The 22,372-nt window shown below is 36.7% G+C and overlaps 3 protein-coding genes across 3 annotated transcripts; 1 reads left to right on the top strand and 2 right to left on the bottom strand.

Moving 5' to 3' along the window:
- Positions 1-278: 278 nt before the first annotated feature.
- LOC113686219 (histone-arginine methyltransferase CARMER) lies at positions 279-15,175 on the top strand. The gene is made up of 17 exons (XM_027203815.2): positions 279-572; positions 665-793; positions 2,979-3,085; positions 4,424-4,462; positions 5,485-5,550; positions 6,966-6,993; positions 7,142-7,224; positions 7,618-7,680; positions 7,859-7,973; positions 8,209-8,299; positions 9,035-9,116; positions 10,189-10,274; positions 10,778-10,867; positions 11,487-11,541; positions 12,191-12,273; positions 12,797-13,077; positions 13,564-15,175. Exons 1-17 carry the CDS (start codon positions 401-403, stop codon positions 13,791-13,793), a joined length of 1,800 nt encoding a protein of 599 aa, XP_027059616.2. The 5' UTR covers positions 279-400; the 3' UTR covers positions 13,794-15,175.
- On the bottom strand, positions 15,166-16,486 carry LOC113686221 (uncharacterized). Its single transcript, XM_027203816.2, has one exon. It carries the CDS (start codon positions 16,375-16,377, stop codon positions 15,835-15,837), a length of 543 nt encoding a protein of 180 aa, XP_027059617.2. The 5' UTR covers positions 16,378-16,486; the 3' UTR covers positions 15,166-15,834.
- A 2,081-nt stretch (positions 16,487-18,567) lies between these two features.
- LOC113686222 (uncharacterized) lies at positions 18,568-22,347 on the bottom strand. The gene has a single exon (XM_027203817.2). It carries the CDS (start codon positions 20,559-20,561, stop codon positions 19,908-19,910), a length of 654 nt encoding a protein of 217 aa, XP_027059618.2. The 5' UTR covers positions 20,562-22,347; the 3' UTR covers positions 18,568-19,907.
- Between the last annotated feature and the right edge of the window lie 25 nt (positions 22,348-22,372).

Here is a 22,372-nt window from a genome sequence, read left to right on the forward strand (position 1 = left end):
ATTTTTTTTGTATTGGTAGAAATTTTAGACCACTTAGCCTCGATAAATATTTCAATATCCGCTTTAAAAAAAATCGTTTTTTTTTTTTTTGGTTTTTTGTTTTTTTGTTTTAGAAAAATGGCCTCTTTATGTAAAAATCATTAAATGAGCTTAGGGGTTACAAACGTTTATTTGGGTAACATCACGGATTCCTTTGCTCTTTCCAGAGTCACGTGGACACTTACGTAGACCACAGGAGCAAAAACAAAAGAGCCTGGACCCAACTGTAAATTCTGAGCCCACGCTCTTTCTTTCCCTAGGGAAACCGCAATTTTGCGATGAAGAAATATAATTTCAGTTACAAATGCACGTGTAATCTTGTTTTGTAACCCTGACGTGCTATCTAAGCAGACAAATTCCCATGGATTACCCGATGAGCGCTAAAATAGCGGTGAAGTCGCAGTCCTTTCGGAACTGTCGAATTCAAATTATCAAAGGAGACTACTCACTTTCGACGCAAGACGGGGGAGATTGTGTCGTCGATGTTTTTGGAGATCCTGGTAGCGGTTCACTTGATATTCGTGTCAGAAGTGGTAAGTTGACCGACACTTTTTGGTGTATTTTGAAACAACTAAACAACTAAACCTAGAGCTTTGTAGAACGTGCTTTTTCAAATTGTTTTCAGGCAATGAATACATGCCAAGTTTTAGAGTGACGAAAAACACAGACCACAGCCAAATGGGTCGGCTGAGGTACCTTATAGATCTTCCCGAGCAGAACTTTAGTGTTCTTCTGAGTTTTTCGCATAGAGAAGGTAAGCCTTTGTTTCTATAAAATTCACGTTACAGTCGAACTAGAGTAAAAGTGAAAGAATCTCAAGGTTTTTTGATGGGGAACAATGAATAGTTATAAACTCATGCTACTGTAGCGAGCTCATGCATAATACATACCGCTAGATTTATGGTATATATTTGACAACGATGCAAGTATTTTTAACATTTTGATTGTAGCTAAGTGCTTTGAAAGAATAGAGTAGCTTTAGGCTATGTAATTACCCATACCTCATTGATTTAATTACGAAAGGTTTTCATTCAGGTGGGATGGAAAAATTTCCTTTTTCCTGCTTACCAATAATTAATCCTCTCTCAAACTGCGCAAATAATGTACGAGAAGACTTTGGAATAACGTTTTCTTTTATCTATTTTTAAAATGCCGGAGGAAGGTGTGGGAAGATAAATAACATTATCGGTTTAAGTAAAACAAGGAGCTCTTTCAAGGTTCCATATTTGCTAATTGCAATGTGGAAACATATTGCTAAATTACAGAGTAGTTTAAAATTAGTCTGATGTTCATCAGCTGTGCGGTTTTAGAAAGATGGTGCCTTATTCATTAAAACGTGTCTAGTTAATCGATTTTTTCACAACTATATGACAAGTTAAATGCTGTGTCAAAAATAACTTGCTCTCTCATCTTAGTCTGTTTTCATACCAATTTTTTCCCGTCACGGTTATCAAACCTTTACACTGTATTCATATCCAGAGAAAAAAACAGACTGTAATTCATCTAAAAGCAGTTGTGTAAAATAAACATTCAGTGGTGTACAAAGGAAGAGAGTGGATATTTTAAGAGAAAATAGTGCATGCTCTTGTGCAGCTGTATTGTGCAAGTTTCACTTTTGACAGGAGAGATAATCATGAAATGGTCCACAACCTTATCATTAGGACCCAGCTTGTGTTGTTTTAAAAAGTACTTATACACTTTTATTTTGGTTTTGTTTAACTGAAATTTTAAAGATAATGGTATAATCTGTACTTTCACCAATTGTCCCATCCAGTGAAATCTTATCCAGGTTTCTTATCTACTTGTTTTCCTGTCATTGCACTGCACATATCAAACATAATGGATAATTTTTACTTTTAGTGGTATTTCCTGCTTCTTTGGATAATACAGGGTTATATGACATTTCAGTAACCACTGTTTATTTAGGTAGCTAGTTTCATGAGGGTCAGCTGAAACCTATGAGAACTGCCCCCTCACCACAAAGTTTCTCATGATGAGAGTCCATTTACAACCTCAGTATGCATATTCTCCATATTGTTCTCCTTACATTTTGTACAACACTGACAAGGAGACTTTGTTTGACAATCAAGAGCTTCCTTAGTTAGTGATGAGTTTCTTTATTCTTGTGACCTCAAAGTTTGATTCAGAGGTGATATTGTGAGAAGAAATTAGATTCTAGTCACTCAAAAGGGTTAAATGGTTAAGGCTTTTACAGAATAACTTTAAGCTTGTTTCCATTTATGCCCTCTTTTTAATTTTTGAGACTATGCAAATGAAAATAACACAATTAGCTGTTGCATTTGCATGATGTTTGTTGGAATCTATGGCTGTCTTCCTTGATCCTTTTTCCCAGCCCTCTCTATCATAGCAATAATTAACTTATTACATGTACATGTACATGTACTTCTCTTGAATAAATAAAATAAAACCCTTAGTAAATTGGTGATGAGAAGGGTTGGCATCAGTGTGTTTATGTTTAGAAAAACAAATTATCTGAACCAATTTTTTAGGGTTGTGTTGTGGCTAGAAGAGAGAGTGATGATCAGACCTTAGGAATTAATGGATATGAAAAATAATTTTCATCATTCAGAAATGGTCAAATTCATGGCGTTGACCCAAAAGGTTATGGCTAGATCTAAGTAGGACTGATTCAGGCAAGTTTATTAACACTTAAAATCCTGAGATCTGAGTTTTGATTCTCCCTTCTAGCTGCTACACAATTTCTTGTGAACAAGTTATGAGAATTTGGTGTTAGATCAAGATAACCTTAACCTGATAAGTTTAAGTATTCTCATTACCTGTTTACTGAATATTGTATGGATATTATTTGGAGAAGTTACATGTTAATCACTTCTGGGAGTTAAAGGATTAATTCTCGAAATCCTATTTGTTCATTACATTTTCTGTGTTTTTAAATTGTTTTTATCGCTCTTTTGCAGATGTCAATGACTTTAAAGAACTGTTGAATGCTGCTTCTGGTAGAATGAAGAAGCGGTCACTGTTTGATGAGAGGACAGAAAAGGCATCAGCCAGTCAGTATTTTCAGGTGAGGAAGATGATCACAGCATAAATATCTACTAGATCATATTATAACATAGCTAGTAAATTTTTGTAATCAAATTCAATTGCGCAAGCATGCGTTATATTCCTATTGTGCACGCTCATGATGTCAGCAAACAAATCCCTCCAGAAAAACAAATTTTCCATTGGGTTGAAAATGTTATAAAATAATTGTTTCCTACATCAGCTGGGCGTTCATCGAGATATGAAGCACTTGAGAAGTTTGGAGAGCACTCAAAAAGTTAGAATTGCTCTCGGCTACGCCTTGAGCAACTCTTACACATCTTTCGTGCTCTCCAAACTTCCTGTGTGCTTCATATCTCGATGAACGCATGCTGAGGTATGAACCAATTGTTAAGCATAGATCATTTGATGATGACAGCATGAATCTTTGCAACCTACGTTTAGGTATCACTTCTCCTCTGCAGTTAAATGTAATTAGAATAAAGAACCTTATCTGCAACTGTATTGATTTTCCTTCCCCATTTTTTCCAAGCTTGTGACAAAATAGAGGTCAACTTGGTTTTTTTTTTTCTGATAAGTGAACTCAAAGAAATTAAACAGCAAAAAAATATGCTATTACTCTAAGAAGAGATATAGCAAGAAAGTTACTTACAGTAACGCTTGTGTATACGTTAACTGAAAAACAGAATTAAACATGCCAAAAATCACATGCAATTGCAAATAAAAAAAATCGTGTGCATCAAAAAATTGCACATGCACGCAAAACCTTGAGACATCAGCCTCAGTAGTATCTATGAAGTAGTCCCTCTGTTTTCTATTGTTGGCAGTTTATTGTTTGAAAGAATAGGTTACAATGTAATGATGTACAGGCAATTTTTAAAAGCAGAATGGGATGAATACCAGGGCCTAGAGCCTTGAGGAACTCGGGAGGTTTTCTCTATTTTTCTATTTATTCATGTGGCACCGTCTGATGAAAGAAATATGCAGTACTTGTGTTAATTGAAAAATGTTAAACTTTGTGACGGCCTCTCTCACCATAGAGTTTTATGTAGCTTAGTAAAAGAGCATTAGGATCTGAAGTCCAAAGTCTGGGTGGGGGTTCCTCATGACTCATGAGTTACTCACATTTTTTCTTTGTGTTGTGCTTGTGATAAAATAAAGATCTTTCTTAAACATTATTTTTCATTATACAGTAGCAAAATCCACAGCAGCATGCTTAAAAAAATATTATCTGATTTGAATCACATCTGTTATCAATATTTTATTTTTCTCATTTATATACATTGTAAGTGGCTATTTTTAATTTCATCTATTTTTTTAACTTCATCCATTTTTTTAACTTTAATTTTTTTTTTCGCAGTTTTATGGATATTTATCGCAGCAACAAAACATGATGCAGGTAAATGGAAGCTGGCGTTTTTCAAATTTGTTTGACAAAGGCAGAAATAACTGCAAATATTGACCATTAATTTTAAAGATTACGAGGACACAAAAACATTCTAAGATAAATATTGTCAAGTAAATAATGGCACTGTTTTTTGTCTCTCAGCCAAAACAATGATGTAAACAAACGAGTAAATATTCAAATGTTAAATTGAATTAAATAAAAAATGTCAAAGATATTTTTATTAAAAAAATGCAAAAAGTATTAAGTGTAATTGCACAGTTGAATATAGGCAAATTCTTTCAGTGCAAAACAGCAGGCGGAAAAGTAATCAGCAATACAGGTTGATATAAAAATATTGATCTATGTAATACATGTAGTAATATGCAGTAGAAGTATATTAGCCTTTAATTGTTTGAGGGGTCTTTTACCCTTGAACTTCCAGAAGTGATTGATATGTATTAAGCTTCCCTACAATATCCATACATCATCCCGCAAACAGGTAATGAGAATACTCAAACTTATCCAGTAAAAGTTGTTACTTGATTTAAATTCTTGTGGCTAATTTACAAAGAAATGTGTGACAGCCAGAGGGAAGAATTTAAAACCAGATCTTGGGAGTTAAAGGGTTTTACTCGCTCTTGTAGGGAGTGAAAGTATTTTATTGTGATGATATGGATTTCAAATTGGTTTGAAGCTTATTGCAAAACCTTGATTGTTTTCAAGGTATTGGATGCTGTCTTGTTGTTGTGCATCTAATATAAGGTGTCAGTCATATACTGTGTTCCAATTGAGTTCTAATTTCAGATAAGTTTGCTATTGATTCTAGAGCTCCCCTTGCTGTTTCTGTAATCCAGTCTTTTATACCCTGAACTGCATTGAGGATGAGTTCACTCTTTTCTCAGTGCAATGGAGCTTTGCAAGTATTTACAAACTAGTAAATTTTCAGATGGTTTGGGCATGTCTGTGTGTGTAAGGTTGTAAATGGGTTAACATATTAGTTCTTCATATTTTAAACCTCTCTCTCAATCAAACAGGATTATGTGAGAACCTCCACATATCAAAGAGCAATGTTGCAGAATCACACTGACTTTCAGGATAAGGTAATTGGGTGGTATTTTTGAAGTCTAACCATGAAGTCTATTTACTTACTGGGAAACAGTTGTTTGGTAAATCAAAGGAAGTCTGAATGTACCCCAGCCAAAGGGCTGATTTAGTTGGAGCTTACATGTATCTCAGTTTTCATAACATGAAGTGACTTGGTGTATTGCCACTTCCCTCTGGATGGGATGCTGGTTCATGCAAGGTTACCCTTCCCCAGCATGTCATCAGGCTTACTTAAGAATTCAGAGGTACAGTCAAATCTTGATTATCCAGACTTGTTGGGACTGGAAAAAATAATCCAAATAATCAATGGTCCAGATAATTGAGAATATGAATGTAAGCCAATCAGACCTCACTTGATTTCCTTTATCAGTTATGATGCATGTAAGAGTTGCTTTTGCCTTTTCAAAGTGAAACAAACTTACCTTTACTTCACTTTTCAGCACTGTAGTTTTAAAAAGATTATGGCTACAGATCTCAGTCATGACTAATAAATATTTTTAATGAAATTGGGACCAGAGGAAAAGTCCAGTTAATCAAGAAATTTGGATAATCAAGGTCTGGATAATCGAGGTTCAACTGTATCCATTCATACTCTTGGGTGAAAATAGGCACTGTCAGAGTAAAGTGTTTTTCCCATGAACACAACACATTGACTTGGCCAGGTCTTGTACCAAACCTCTGGTCTTGGGGTCCGGTGCACTTCAAATTAGGCCGCAGTGCCTCCAATGGTTGATTGGTTTTTAATATTTAAGTTAGGTACTAGTTGATCTTACTAATACCCCGTTCACACCAAAGCTTAAACATGTTTAAAATTTGTTTTGATAAACAGATTTAATAAGACAGGCTGTTCACACTGTGGCCGCATTTAACAAAACACATCTAAAACCATGCCTAATAAAACTACCTCACAGTGTAGTTTAACAATCATGTTTAATAATACACATTCAAAATGGCGGCAGAAATCAAAATGCGCGGAAGAGTTTGGGAGCACAAAGAAACCCTCCTGTTACTTTGCACAATTTTCTGCGATTTTTCGGCTTTCTTCTGTCTGTGTTTTCCAATATAAAAGCAAAATAGTTTGCCCATCTGCCATTTTGTTTACATTTTACATGTTGTGGCTGTATGATGTTGTAACATTTTACATCAATTACAATTACAATTACAATTACAATTACACGAATGTGAGGCTGAGCACAAACATGAGGCTGCATTGTTGTCAGCTCTTGTTGTTTAGTGTGAATGGGTTGATCAGTTAACCATGTTTAATTAAACATGGTTTCATTAAACTTTGTTTAATTAGACATGTTTTGATGGTGTGAACGGGTTATAAGACTCTTTCGTTTCCTTGAATTTTTCCTATTTCTGTCAAATTCTTTTTCATAATCTCTCCTGCCTCTCTTTTTGTTTGCAGGTGGTGATCGATGTTGGGGCTGGATCAGGTATAATACACCAGTCTATGATGCACAAGTATTAACATTATTGTGGTGGATGGAACTTTTAGTCTCAAGAAAAGCAAGTCCTGTCTGTTTTTTAAGACTGGTTCCTGAAGCCAACTCAGCTTAGTCCACTTTCTTTCTTTATCCACAGGAATCCTTTCATTCTTTGCTGTGCAGGCAGGAGCCAAAAAAGTTTATGCCATAGAAGCCAGCTCGATGGCCTCACATGCAGAGGTGTGTACAGTGTCTGGCTATCAGACATGTTGCTGTTTTAAGTTTATTTGCTAGCACAGTGGGAGTCCTATTGATTGTTTGTTAGTTTTTTGTTATACTAAGGAATATTTAGTTTGTTAGAAATTAATTTTACTGGTTAACTAGTCTCAGTTAGTAACTTTAATCACTATGGACAAAATACAGTTTAGGTGCCTGTTGTACTGCTAAAAATCAATGTTGCCAGTGCTAGTGTTCATTTTTTTTTTGAAGCTGTAACCTTGGTTGAGGTTGTTGTCGTTAGAGTCGAGAGAAATGTTGATTGCCAGTTGAATTAGTTACATGTAGTTACTTCCCCTCAAGATATGTGAACTCTTTCATGAAAGTAAACTATTTTTTTACAAATCTTGTTCGTAGGCTTTGGTCAAACACAATAATCTTTCAGACAAAGTGATTGTGATTCCTGGAAAAGTTGAAGAGGTAAGTTCCAGTTAAGCTCAAGATAAAAATTTCCCCTAGCAAAGTAAGATAAAATCAATGCACTCCTGGATTGCTGCAAAAAATGAATCAGACTTTGGAGGAAACAATTAACTCTTTTGCAAGCTTTGGAATTAACAATTTCCTGGTTTTTCTTCCTTTTTTTTTTTTCTTTTTGCAGGTAGAGATTCCAGAGATGGTAGATGTTATCATATCAGAACCAATGGGTTATATGCTTTACAATGAAAGAATGTTGGAGAGTTATCTTCATGCTAAGAAATGGCTTAAACCTGATGGTAAGCATTCTGACTCTCTTGCAAGTCTTTTTTTCTCTTGTAGTCAGGATGCATGATCTAGCCTAGGGATAAATGGATGAAAGGTACATGTGAACAGACCTGCTGGTATCTGGTCATTGGCTGCAGGATTTTAAGAAAAGCAAAATAAAATGAAACAAACAGACAAATAAAAAAAAAAAAAAAAAGATTGTTTCATCTCTTGATATTTTTTTTTTTTTTTTTTTTTTTTGTGAAGGTAAAATGTTTCCAACAACCGGTGATCTGCATGTGGCTCCATTTTATGATGATGCACTTTATATGGAACACTTCTCCAAAGCAAACTTTTGGTGAGCATTGTTTGTTTACTGATGTTACAAAACTATTTTGGTTACAACTTAGCAATATCTCCTTTGTTAAAGATTTCGTTTGTGGCATGATGATTGCGTAGAATGGTTGTACTGTCCTGAAGACATCCCTTCTATTAGTTTTTTTTTTCCCTACAAATTTGTGTCAGTTGAACAACTTTAATTTTAACAACAAGAATAAATTGGAAATTTTGTACCCAAAAGTTTTAAAGTTTTTTTTTTTTTTTTTTTTTTTTTTAATGGACGCTATTCTAATCCTCCCCAGTGGTGTTTCTTGTTAGTTTTTCTGACCACTTCTTAAACCCTTTGACTCCTTAGAGTGACCAGCATCAAATTTCTCCTTACAATATCACCCCTGAATCAAACATTTATTTTATGAGAATAAAGGAAATGATCTCCAACTAACAAAGCTCTAGATTGTTAAACAAATTCTCCTTGTCAGCATCATAAAGGATGTATAGAGAACAGTATGGAGAATATGCATACTGATGTTATAGTGTAAAGGGTAAAACTTGTACATGTATAGTGAACATTTGGAGAGGGGTGACAGTGCCTAAAGTTTTACAGCCCATTGAGCTTCTGATGTTGTTTTACAGTTTTTCTGGGATGCTGAGTGATATTATCTTTGATTATTGTAATATATTCATCATTGGTAGCTTATTTAGCCTCTTATTATAGTTATTGCTAAGTGAGCATTGTTGTTCATGTATGTACTAGGTATCAGAATTCATTCTATGGAGTTGATTTGTCTAATTTGAGAGAATCTGCAATTGAAGAATACTTCAGGCAACCAATTGTGGTAAGCTTTCCTGCTTTTGATTGTTTTTTGTTTACTTTAGTTGAAGATCCTTGAAAGAGTCTTTCAATTAAAAGATGTCAAATTCTAGATATGTTAACTCATGACTAAATTTGAAATTTCCATTTCCAAATGATCTGGACTGGCGTTATTTTGATGTGGTTGAGCATGGAAATTGGAGGTACTTATTTGTGATGTTGTTCTACCAGTCAAAGAACAATATAAAGCCGAAGTTACTTTCATCATATCATGAGAATGGATTAAGACTGAAGATGATCTTAAGTGTACCACAAGGAAGCCAGAAAGAGACTTTTTTAATCAGAACTGTCTCAGATTAAAGCAATTTGTGTCTGAATAAAAAGTGGCTCGGCAATATCCTTATCTCAAACTGAATGGAAATATTTATCAGTTCTGCAAATCATATGTAGCTCAAAGGTGTTATACTGGACAGAGTTGGTTATAATACCATGAAGTAGCTCCTTCAATGCATGGCTCAGGATCGCTTGTGAGGAGACAGTTTTCTCAGAGCCCACAGTACCATGCAAGACTGAATCAGGGCACCTTAACGATCATCTGCCTTGTGTCACTTAGGTCTGATGCTGAATAGGTTGTCACAATTTCAGCCTTTTTTGTAACATGTCAGATATTTCTCTCAAGTTCTGAATTGGTAATGGCTCTGCAGGATTGTAGCTTTGAAATGAGGCTGCTGGCTGATATTTCAAGTGAGATGCTCAAAGATTAAGTACAATATTGAACAAAAATCAACCTGAAAATCAAATATTTTTCATCAGGCAAATTTTGGAGGTATCCATTGCTTAGCATTGACCCTGAGTTCTGTCAAACATGTTACTACATCATTTTAGGAGAATGGTAGCTTGATTTTAATCATGCTAGATTATTTAAGCTTGCAAGTTTTGGATTTAAGTGTTGATCTGAGTCACTGGATTCTGCAATTGAGAATAGCCCTTAAGAATTTTAAAGTGCATTTTTTTCACCCAGAATATCTCTTAAATGTGCGTTTTGTGTATTTATTTGTAATGATTAACCTTGAATAAGATTCCTTCCTTTGTAACAGGATACGTTTGATGTACGCATTCTGATGGCCAAACCTGTGACACACACTGTAAATTTTCTTAGTGCCGCTGAAGAAGATTTGCACAGGTAGTCAAAGATAACAAGATCACAATCTAAAAATTGTAGTAGCTAAAATTAACATCTTAATTTGTAAGTGTTATTCTCAGTTGATAAGATTTGACATGAAGTTGTGGGAAATTCTTTGAAAGTTGCTTGTATCGGATCGATATCAGTATCTGGGCAACTGCCCACTTACCCCTCCCCAAACCCAACAACAGTCAATTGATGACAAGTTAGGGTTAATTTTGGGTTAGGGGAGGGGCAGGTGGGCAATTGTCCAGATACTGATATTGATCCCTTGTATCAAGCTAAGATGTTGCATGTCCTGTAACAATTCATACAGCACAACATAGGTATAACATCTCTGTTACAGGCAAATTTCCAATTCAAAGACCAACATCTCTGTGTGATTTATATTGGTTGAATTTGGCTTATGCACTTCATAGAGGTGCTTGGGTATTGCCACAGACTTGCAAGGTATAATTATAACTATTTTAGTTCTGAGAAGTATGATATTTTTCATTTTGCAGAATAGAAATTCCACTACATTTCACATTGCACACTTCAGGAACAGTTCATGGCCTCGCTTTCTGGTTTGATGTTTCATTTCAAGGAAGCAAGTGAGTGCAGTACCTAAAGCTGTGTCCATAATGTATACAGACATACTGTATTTGAGGATATGAAAGAGGTCTTCCGATATACTTGCACTTAGATCCCCTGACATGCACAGGGCTGGTGTACATGACTTGTTCATGTCAATGAAGGGTTTTTAGTCATTCTTCCCCTCCAGACGTGTTTAATTTATGGATCATCAGGAACTGAAAATTAGAAAATGGTCACCAGAAATAACATTTCAGCTGACAGTGATGGGTGATCATTTCTCTAAAGGGCTTAGCTGACATGTCATGATGTAACACCCCTACTCAAGGGAGGAAGAGGCAAAGGATGAATGCAAATGGTCATTTTGACTTTAGATCAAGACAATTCAAGAATAAAAATCTTACAGCTTGATATAAAACTTAACAACAGAACAAAGATTGACAATGTACATGTAGCAAGTTGGCTGAAAATTTAAATTGGAATTTTCAAAAGGTTGTAGTACATAGCAGTGTGAGATTCAAACAAATGAATTTTTTGTCTTTAGCTCAATGCAGACCACTATTGATTTTAATTCCTTTTGTTAAGATTGCAGTATACACATAACCCAGTAATTATTTTTGTTGATTACTTACATCACAGTGTTCCAGTATGGCTCTCTACAGCACCACAAGAGCCACTCACTCATTGGTACCAGGTATATATATATATATGTGAAGTTAATTACCCTCCATAAATCCTCAGCTATCCACAAGTACACTGCACCAATTATGAGAGAGAAACAATCACAAATTAATGAAGGCTAACTCTTGTTCTTGCCTTGGGGACAAACTGTCATTGAAGACACCCAACACTCAAAATGCAAAGAAATGTTTAAAAACAAAACTGTAGCTTTCACAGAATTTCAGGCACTTCATGTGATTCCCAAGATCCATTTTTGTTTTAAGTGTTTTGACTTATATTTTAGAACTACAAAATTAAAAGAGAAATCAGAAATTTAGAAAGATCATTGACATATTTAGTGCTTGTTAAACGTTACAACCCAGAAACTGGATCCCTTATATAATCTCTCAGTATTGCAAATTCTAAAACACCTGACTGTGACTTTTAAAAAATTTTAAAAACTTGATAACTCAAGCCTGAACCTAAACCTAATGCTAACCCTAAGATAATTTAACCAAGAACTTATCAGGTTGAAAGGGGGGAGACTAGACACTTTTGAGTCTTAACATATATAGAAGGATTTTTTTTTATTAGATCTAGGCTTTGCTTATTGTGGTTTGATTTTATGGTAGAATATTTTTATTTTTCTTGTTGGTAATTCTCTTGACTTTTGAACTTTGCAGGTTCGATGTCTTCTCCGCACCCCAATATTTGCAAAAGTTGGACAGGCATTATCTGGGGTAGTTCTTCTCATCTCCAACAGGAGGTAATTGCAAACTAAAGCCTGTAAAGAGTTGCAGGATTTTCCACAAGAACTCATTCCACAGTGACAGTCAGTTCCAACTTTGTAATTGGATGCTCAGTAAACTGAGCATCAGAGAACTCGTGTCTTGATAAGCTAGTATCTCAGACTGAATAAGAAGAATTAAATAACTAACTTTATCAGAGATGGAATTTAAACTCAAAACTAGTTGCATGTGTTAAGGATAATGCAATTATATTTCGCTCATTCAACACCAGAAATCCTGGAATCTACCACTCATTTTAAATTTGCCTCTTGTCAAAGCATTTTTTTTTTACTTCCTAATTATTATTATTATTATTATTATTATTATTTGTATTATTATTATTATTATTTGTATTATTATTATTATTATTATTATTATTATTTACTAGTACATTGAACCATTTAGTCTCTTTTTATGACTACTGCCTCCTGTGGAGGCAAAGTCATGATGTTGTTTTCCTTAAGGACCACCACCATGCTGATATTCGCTCTTATTTCATAGACAGAGCTATGATGTAGAAATTGAGCTTTCACTGGATGGGACAAAGGTCAGGTCCACAAACACACTAGACCTGAAAAACCCTTACTTCCGCTACACTGGCACCCAGACTCCTATTCCTGCAGGGTGCAACACTGTCTCCCCAACAGAGCTGTACTGGAACATGGTCAGCTCTGCAGGAACTGGTGCAAATGTTGGTGCTGAGAATGGCTTGGACGCTGGTTGTGGTGCAGGCATTATGGGTAATGGACTTGTGGTCAATGCAGTGGGAGCTTATAGTGGAGGTAATGAAAGTGAAATGTTGTTACAATCAGTGGACTCCAGTTGTGTCTAACCCATAAACAGGTTAAGAGTAGGAGCTGACTTAAAAAATTGTCAAAAAACATACCTGAGTGAAGTATCTTAACTTAGTACATAACAATTAGCCAGACAGCTTGGCAGAAAGGATGGTATAACTATTTATGTACCTACCCACAGCTTTCTCCCCCCCCCCCCCCCCCCTCCTGCCCCTAACTACTAAAAAAAAAAGAAGGACAATAACAGAGAGGAACTTGACCAAGCTAGAACTTGGCTGGATGGTGTGGCTGGCCATCATAGGTAATTCTTACAGTGTTCTTGAAAGTTTGCTGGTAGCCACTAATAGTTATATTGCATATGTGAAAGCAAGGATTCACACACTGCACCCTGACCCAGCTTCTTGCTAAACTTGAGTTAACTATCTTTGGGTAAATCAAACTTATGACTGTTTTTTTTTATTTTTCATTTGGCAGGAGGCATTTTAGGTGCCACACCCTATGCCTTGGGGGGAATTCCAAGTGGTCTGCCAATAGTCAGTGCTGTTCCTAATGCATCCACTATTGAAGGAAGCTCCAGTCATTATGTTGGCAGCAGATATGTAGTGGGCAACCAAGCCGCTATAATACCTGGTTACACTGGGACAAGTTGTGGTGAATATGTCACCAGTAGGGGATCTCAACATGCAATGGTGTACTCCAGATAAACTGGGGCTTTTTCCTGTATCAACTAGTCCACCATGAATGTAAATAAATTGAAATGTGCTGGTTTTTTTTTAAAGGGAGGCAAATCACTTTGCCATCTAGCAGACATTGTGTGCTTGTATGTGGTGATCGTATGGAAGGAAGTCATTCTCCTCTGGCCTATGAACATGTGGCGAACCAATTAAGTATTGGGTATTTTTAAGATGGCATAGTTGTAAATGGATACATGGAAATGGAAGATGGTACAGCTGCACTTGCCTGCCTGGTGCTTAGTTTAAGATTTAACAATCAGATCTTGCTTCACAGACTTCTTGGATTGTCTTTACATATCATTATCATACAAGTGTATTGAATGGCTGTGCACGGACTGTTTTAGTCATTAAGGATACTAAGTGAAGTCTCCTTCTGGACTGTTTTTTCATTCAGCTAAATGCTTTAAAATATATTATCAATGAAAATAGCTAAGACAACCTAATTATTAACTTCACTTCAGTGGTATCATGGTTCTCCTTTAAATCAAAAGATCAAATGAGGATGATTCACTGGTGGCAGGAGTGGCCTAAGGTACATGAAGCCTCTTCAATTCTAAATGATGACTCAAGAAGAGGGGACATATTTTTTCATGGCTTGTCAAGATTTTGAGTATTGTACATTAGTGAGAGCTTGGTTTTTAATGAGTGATAATATGGGTAAACAAATGCTATGCTGTTTGTGGTGGTCAGTTTAGCAATGTTAAGAGAAATATTGGATAAGAGTGCACTGCAGGTGTGATACATTGTACACAAAGTACAACCTGATTGGTAAACATTGTTTGACACAACAACACATCCTTACAGCATGTTAAAAACTGGTCTTAAGATAGACCATGAGCGGTTCTTACTTGTTGGCAAAAATCTGTCGTCTGAGTCAGAGAAAACAGTGAAAAATAAAATTGATATTGGTACACTAGTCAGAACTCAGGAGGATTTCCACTTTGTGTACATACATTAATTTTTTGTTTTCACTTTTTTTTTTAACCTGCGTGACTGAATTTGCCAAAAAGGAAGGACGGCTCGTAGACTCGATTCAAGAGAATTCTAATGAAATCTTTTTGCATGTTTTTTTTGTTTTGTTTTGTTTTTTTCTAATTAGGAAATATTAGTGTGTTGTATGTAACTACTTAACAGACTTGCGTTACATCTCTGACAGCAATCTACAAGCTGCCTTGTTGAATTATTTGTTATAGATAAGTTATTGATGAAGCCTGTTATGAATAATGATTATATTCTAAGAAAAGTTAGGCCATACATTGTATCTTTGCACCAGGGTCTACCTTATGTTGAGTGTTGTGAGTATACCGCATCAATTTTTAAGACCTGTACAAAATAAATACAATTCAGTTTCATTTTAGCTTTAATGAATGGCTGAAGGAAAATCAGTTGGTTACTAATCCTTTCACCCTCACATCAGTATCCATATTTTATGTACTGTTGTATCTTATGCTCTTTTAAATTAATTCTTGGTTTTCCACCGCATGAAAAGTTTAGAAAATATTCAATAAAAATGGAATTACGGCTTTCAATTTCATAAAGACTGCATTGCAGTCAAGGCCTAAAAAAAAGCCAAAGAAACGTGGACAGTCCTGTGTCCACGAGTTGTGCTGCAGTGGCGAGCAGTGATTACCAGCCGTGATCCAACGTCATTTCACGGTTGTGGAAAATGCGTCATTAATTCAACACGCCAATATAAATTTGCATAATACACAAATAGGAAGCTTAGATAACAGGGCTGAACCATATTCACCATAAATTATTTGCGGTATGCCACAAGTTTTGAAAAATCTGACAAAAGTCTAAAAACTCTACAACTTATTATCGAAGTGCTTAACTTGGTACTAATAAATAACAGGCGTGTTGCTCTTCAGTGAAACCGAGGTTTTTAGAGGAATTAAGTGTCTTGTTTCGTTCGTAAAAAAAGCAGGCGTACTTGGTTGTCTCGTACAATCGGTTAGTGTTTCACCGGCTGAGCAGCGCCGACAGCGGGAGGCATCGCACCGGCTTGAGCTTATCCTTGAGGAGGGGGATGCTGAGTTGAAGGCGGAGGGTAGCTTGGGTAAGGCGGAGGAGGCTGATTGTGTCCCGAAGGAGCCTGTAGGTAACCTGGAAGTGGCTGGTTGTAGTTGACCGGCGGAGGAGCTTGTATTTGCTGCGTCATTATCATATGGGTATGATTTGATACGTACGGTTGATAAAGCTGTGGGGTGACGACCACAGTGCCGGCTGTACGATAGCGGTAGTATGGGCAACAAGCACAGCAGCAGCAGGATGTAATGGAAATGATTATGGCGAAGAAAATTATTGTACCAATGACACCGCCTGCAATGGATCCAGCATGCGAAACACATGAATAGGTGCATTCGTGATTACAACATTCCTCGCCTGTACCACATTGATAGTTGTACGTGCAGTAGTAACAATTGTCTCTACAGACGTTATCTGAACAACAGGTTTCACTCAACACACAATCGCTCGAGTCACTACAGTACGTAGCACTTCCCAAACTAAAGAGACAGACGAAAATGACGCAAGAGAATTCTTTCGACGCCATGACGAATGCAAAACTTTACAGACAGCAAATAACTCAACCAGTTAATAATATGCATGTACATATTTAAATTTCAGCATGCTCATTGGGTTAGAACATGTCAATTAAACCTGCTCAGTGTAGAAAGCTAAGATTGAGCGCAAAAAGTTGAAATTGAATGCAAATATTTTAAATTAAAATTTATTGATGGGAGAGTCGCGAAAGCACAAGAAACTCAAAGTGGTGGACAGGTTAGGGGCTAGTAAAAGGATTCTCATGGGGTGATGGCTTTTACAACTAACGGTTAAAATTTCAGACATGGTTTGATGCTACTCTGGTTTACAGATTTAATGAATGTAACCGAGAAGTTACAGTTCACAGACCAGACGTTTTGACACTCCTGTCTAGTACCTTCATCAGAAGACCGCTTTTTGATGCTCTTTCAAACGTGTACCAAACTGACGTTTGGTCTGTCCGATGTACTCGTTACCACATTCACTGCACGGAATAGAGTCAATAGCGTCGGTTCGTTGTTGTTGTTGTTTTTTACGCATTTACGGAGAAAATTTTTAGTACTGCCACTCGCCTTTGGGACATTAGAAACATATTTCCTTCCCTCAGTCTTCGAATGGAGTGAAGATGGCAGACAGTCAGACCTCCTGAGTAAAATTTTGGCTACAGACTTTCTATGGCAAATAGGGTGGTGAGCATTTGTCGGTGTAGGTAGGTTTATGATAGACACTTGTTTCTAAATTACCCTGTTCCCTTCTGTGCACATTTAAATCAAGGGCAAATGTCTATCCTTTTCACGCTCAAGGGTGAATTGGAAAGACGGCCCTATTGAATTCAAGTGCGATAGGAGGCGTTCCGCTTCATTTCCAGATACTGCAGAAGTAACATCATCGACATTTCGTCTCCAGAAAAAAGGGTTTAACCGGTGAAGTGGCTAAGGCTCTTTGCTCCACGTCTTCCATTACCATGTTTGCAATGACAGCAGAGACGAGCGAACGCCTTCTATCGCGCTTGCATTCAGTAGAGCCAGTACATTTCTTAAGCTGATGACAAAGAGAATTTGAATAATGAACAATCAACAGCTTCTTCAGTTGGTTATCATTTCCTATATTCTCATGACATTAATGTTTGGCTTAGGGGTGACATTCTAAGGAGAAATTAGATGTTAGTCACCGTTAGGGACAAGGTCTTACCTTGAATGGTTGAAGAAAAATCAGTTGGTTATCAACCCTTAACACTTTCAGATCAGTATCCATATTCCCTATGCTGTTATCTATACATTTCCTGTGGTGATGACAAAGAGAATTCATTTAACATTCAAAGCTTCTTAGGTTGGTTCATGTCCCTTATTCTTATGATCTTCATGAATGATTCAGCTGTACTACTGTGAGGGGAAACTAGATACTAGTCCCTTTCGGTTAGAAGGGTTCATTAGGGATAATGGACGATCGCCACGCAGAGCATGGGAGAAAGGTGTAAATGAAGCCTTCTCTTGATTTCTGAGGACTCTCTCCAAAGTAATCATGCAGGATAATATTTTATATTACTAGCACACTATGTTCATTTGAGAATTGTTGGGTTAAGATGTAGGAGAATTTACAACGAGATCTTTTTCAAAAGATACTTTATTCATAAGAATGTTTACAAACAGGTTATGGTGATTGAAATGTTCCAATTTTTTTCTTGGTGGGATTTCTCATGCTCTCTATGCTGTGGTCTAAGTTCTCTTCGAGAAGATCGAAAAGAGAGTAGTTTTCATTTCCCAAGCCTACAGAGCAGGCGTAATTTGGCGAGCGAGTTCACAATATTTTCTAAACGAAAATTATGGCCGCCATCTTTGATTTTATGGGCAGCGGAGGGCCGGGGAGAAAAAGAAATTTATACCAAGGAGGCGGTCGACGGTCGAAAATGAGAAGAGGTGTGGGGGGTGAAGGAGTGAATGGTATTGGCCTTTACCCTTTACCTCCTGTGAGTGACCAAGACAGAATTTCTCCTTACTATATCTATGCAATATCATGCAGACAAGTGATGAGAATAAAGAAAAATATCAATTATGGGATTACCGATTGAACCAATACCAAATTCTCCAAGCTAACACAATGAGAATCGTTTGGCAGACAGTGGGGAGAATTAATTATGAGATCTTGGGAGTAAAAGGGTTAAGAGAATACATCAAGGAAAAAATATGATGACAGAGGAATCTAAAACCACGAGCCCTTATCCTTTATTTTGCATAGGATGCCTATTTTTCTACAAGATTATAACAATACTTCCTCGCACCAGGTACAAAAAGTCAACTTGAGTATTTGTAGCTATGCCAGCTATTTAAGATATCAAATATTTAGTATTACAAGTTGTTTAAAAAATGAAATGTGTTACAAAGCTATTTAATCACTTTGTATTTCACCATCGGTATACTTCCAATGACTACACAGCTATTGATGACTTAAACTTTCTGTCAACCTATGCAAAGTAATTTCTCAGTGTCACTATTTAAGTCATGTTCTAAAAACTTTTTTTAGTTGTCACTCTAATTCTGACAAATGGAGAAACATAATGGTAATGTGCGAGAAAACTAATATGACACGTGATATTCTGAAATGAACTGCATAAAGGAAAAAATCACCATAGGTTAATAAAACTCTAATAACATGAATTTCATCGCATTAAAGAAGTGAAATTGGCGTTAGATTTTAAAGATAATTACCAAGGTGAAGTGAGCTTGCGACTTGGTGAATCATCCTGGAGAAAGATGTTTTTCGTCTTGTCACGAGCGTGGCACAAAGATAAAATTCTGAACCCCATGAGAAATCAAAACTCAGATCTTCGGATTCCGCACTCCGACGCTCTATTATTGAACCACAGAGACTTTATAGTGAGCGAGGTCCATTACGAAGTTCATATGTACGGTTTTAATATATTGTCTGAGTAGTTTAGAAGCGACTGTTCGTAAGGGCTAAAGGTCTAAACGGCCATCTGCTTCTGAATAAAATTATGTGACAAATTAAGCCCTTGAACAATGGCTCATGCTCTTTTAAATTAATTCATGGTTTTGCATCACGTAAAAAGTTAAAAATATCCAATAAAAATGGAATTACGGCTTTCAATTTCAGAAAGACTGCAATGCAGTCAAGGCCTTAAAAAACCAAAGAAACAAGGACAATCCTGTGTCCATGAGTTGTGCTGCAGTGGCGAGCAGTGATTACCATCCGTGACCTAACGTCATTTCACGGTTGTGGAGGCGTCGGAAAATGCGCCATCAATTCAACAGGCCAAATAAATTTGCACAATGAACAAATGAGAAGCTTAGATAACAGAGCTGAAGTATATTTACCATAGATTATTTGCGGTATGCCAAAAGTTTTGGAAACTCTGACAAAAGTCTAAAAACTTTACTACTTACTATTAAAGTGCTCAGCTTAAAACTAATCAATAACATACTCGTTGCTTTTCAACAAAACTTAGGTTTTTAGAGGAATGAAGTTTCTTGTTTCAAAGCGTTCATAAAAAAGCAGGCGTACGTGGTTGTCTCGTACAATGGGTTAGTTCCTTACCGGTTGGGCAGCACTGACAGCAACAGGCATCGCTCCGGATTGAGTTTCTCCTTGTGGGGGGGGATGCTGAGTTAAAGGCGGTAAGTGGCCTGGGTAAGGTGGAGGAGGCTGATTGTGTCCCGAAGGAGGCTGGATGTAACCTGGAAGGGGCTGATTGTAGTTGACCGGCGGAGGAATTTGTACTTGCTGCATCGTCGTCATATAGGCATGATTTGATACGTACGGTTGATAAGGCTGTGGGGTGACGACCACAGCACCGGGTGTACGATAGCGGTAGTACGGGCAACAAGCACAGCAGCAGCAGGATGCAATGGAAATGATGATGGCGAAGAAGATTATTGTACTAATAACAGCGCCTACAATAGATCCAGCGCCCCAAACACACGAAGATTTGCATTTGTTGTTACAACATTCTTCGCCTGTACCACATTGATAGTTGTACGTGCAGTAGTAACAATTGTCTCTACAGACGTTATCTGAACAACAGGTTTCACTCCAACTGCAACTGCTCGAGTAAGTGCAGTATTTAGCACTTCCCAAACTTAAGAGACAGACGAAAATGACGCAAGAAAATTCTTTCGACGCCATAATCAACACGTAACTTTGCAGGCGGAAATACCTCAACCAATTAATAACATGCATGCACAAATTTTAATTTCAGAATGCTCACTGGCTTAGAACACGTCAATTAAATTTTGCACGGTGCATTAATTTGATCTTGAGCGCAAAAAGTTGAAAATGAATGCAGATATTTTAAATTAAAATTGACTGATGAGAGAGTCGCGAAAGCACAAGAAACTCAAAATGACGGACAGGCAAGGGGCAAGTACAAGGGTTCCAATGAGGCGATGGCTTTTAAGGTTAACGGTTAAAATTTATTTATGTTCTTTCTGACAGAAAAAACTTTTTCGGTTAACCTTCTTTGAGACAAATGGCTGAAATCTATCAATTTTTACACGTAACGGCTAATATTCTACCGTTATACGACTAACGGCAAAAGAAACGGTTAATATTCTCTTGGCTAACGTTTACCCCAAATGAGACCCTCCGTCCCAACGTTCTAATTTATAGACTGGCTAATAGTCTGGAAGTCTTGGGCTTCAAAAAAGAGCTTGTATTTCGAAGCTCTGAACCGAAATTCGTAAGAAGTTACATGCAACACTGAATTCGTAAGAAAGACGGGGAAGATTATGAGAGATTATGAGACCCTGATGGCCCCCTTGTAATGGTTACTGGCATTGACAGGTATCTAGTAGAGAATAGGTGAAAACTTTCGATTATGCGTGACAGAGAGTTTTAAGCCTCGAAACAATTTTTTGAGGGAAAAGCCCGAATACTCCGGCAACAAAGAAAAATCGGCGGCCGAGAAAGTGAGCCATTAGAGAATTCATTTAGCAATCAATGCTAAGCAGATCATAGGAGAAAGGTGTGAAAGCCTTCTCTAGATTTCTAGGGACTCTCTCCAAAGTAAACATGCAGGATAATATTTTATAATACTAGTACACGATGTTAATTTGAGAAATGTTGGGTTAAGAGAATTTAGAACGAGATCTTGGTCACAGGATACTTTATTTATCTGAATGTTTTCAAAACAGGTTGTGATGATTGAAATGTTTCAAATTTTTTCTTGGTGCGATTTCTCATGCTCTCTCTGTTGTGGTCTAAATTTCTCTTTGAGAAGACAGGGAAGAGCGGAAGTTTTCATTTCCCAAGCCTGAAGGGCAGGCATAATTTTGGCGAGCGAGCACTCAGTATTTTCTTAACGAAAATTATGGCTGCCATCTTTGATTTTAATGGCAACGGAAGGCTGGGAGAAAAAGACATTTATATTACGGTTTGCGGTCGACGGTCAAAAATAAGGAGAGGTGTGGGGTTTGGAGGAGTGAATGGTATTGGCATTCACCCTTTAACTCCTGTAAGTGACCGAGACAGAATTTCTCCTTACTATATCTATGCAATATCATGCAGACAAGTGATGAGAATATAGAAAAATATCAATAAATTATGGGATTACTAATTGATCCGATATCAAAATCTCCAAGCTAACACAATGAGAATCTTTTGGCAGGCAGTAAGGAGAATTACTAATGAAATCTTGGGAGTAACGGACGGACCATTATTTTTCTGGAATGGGAGCATGGGAAATATTCTTCTGCAAAATTCATTTTTTTAACATATACGTCTCCGCAAACATTTTTTCCCAACATCTTCGTGCAAACAATTTTTTAAAAATTTTTTTTATTGCCACGATAAATTCCCATTTTTTCAAGAAATATTCAGCTATTAAAACAGAGTGATCACTTTTTAGTGCCCAAATTGTGTCAATTTTTATACCAATGCTTCAATTTGTTACTCTTATTTTTCATTTCAGTGTTGGTGATAATATATTTTAATATCTAACCTGATTTCTCTGCTAAATATTTTTTTTAACTCTATCACGTTTGCTAACAATT

Source organism: Pocillopora damicornis, chromosome 11, assembly GCF_964200805.1.
Source record: "Pocillopora damicornis chromosome 11, jaPocDami1.2, whole genome shotgun sequence".
NCBI lineage: Eukaryota > Metazoa > Cnidaria > Anthozoa > Scleractinia > Pocilloporidae > Pocillopora > Pocillopora damicornis.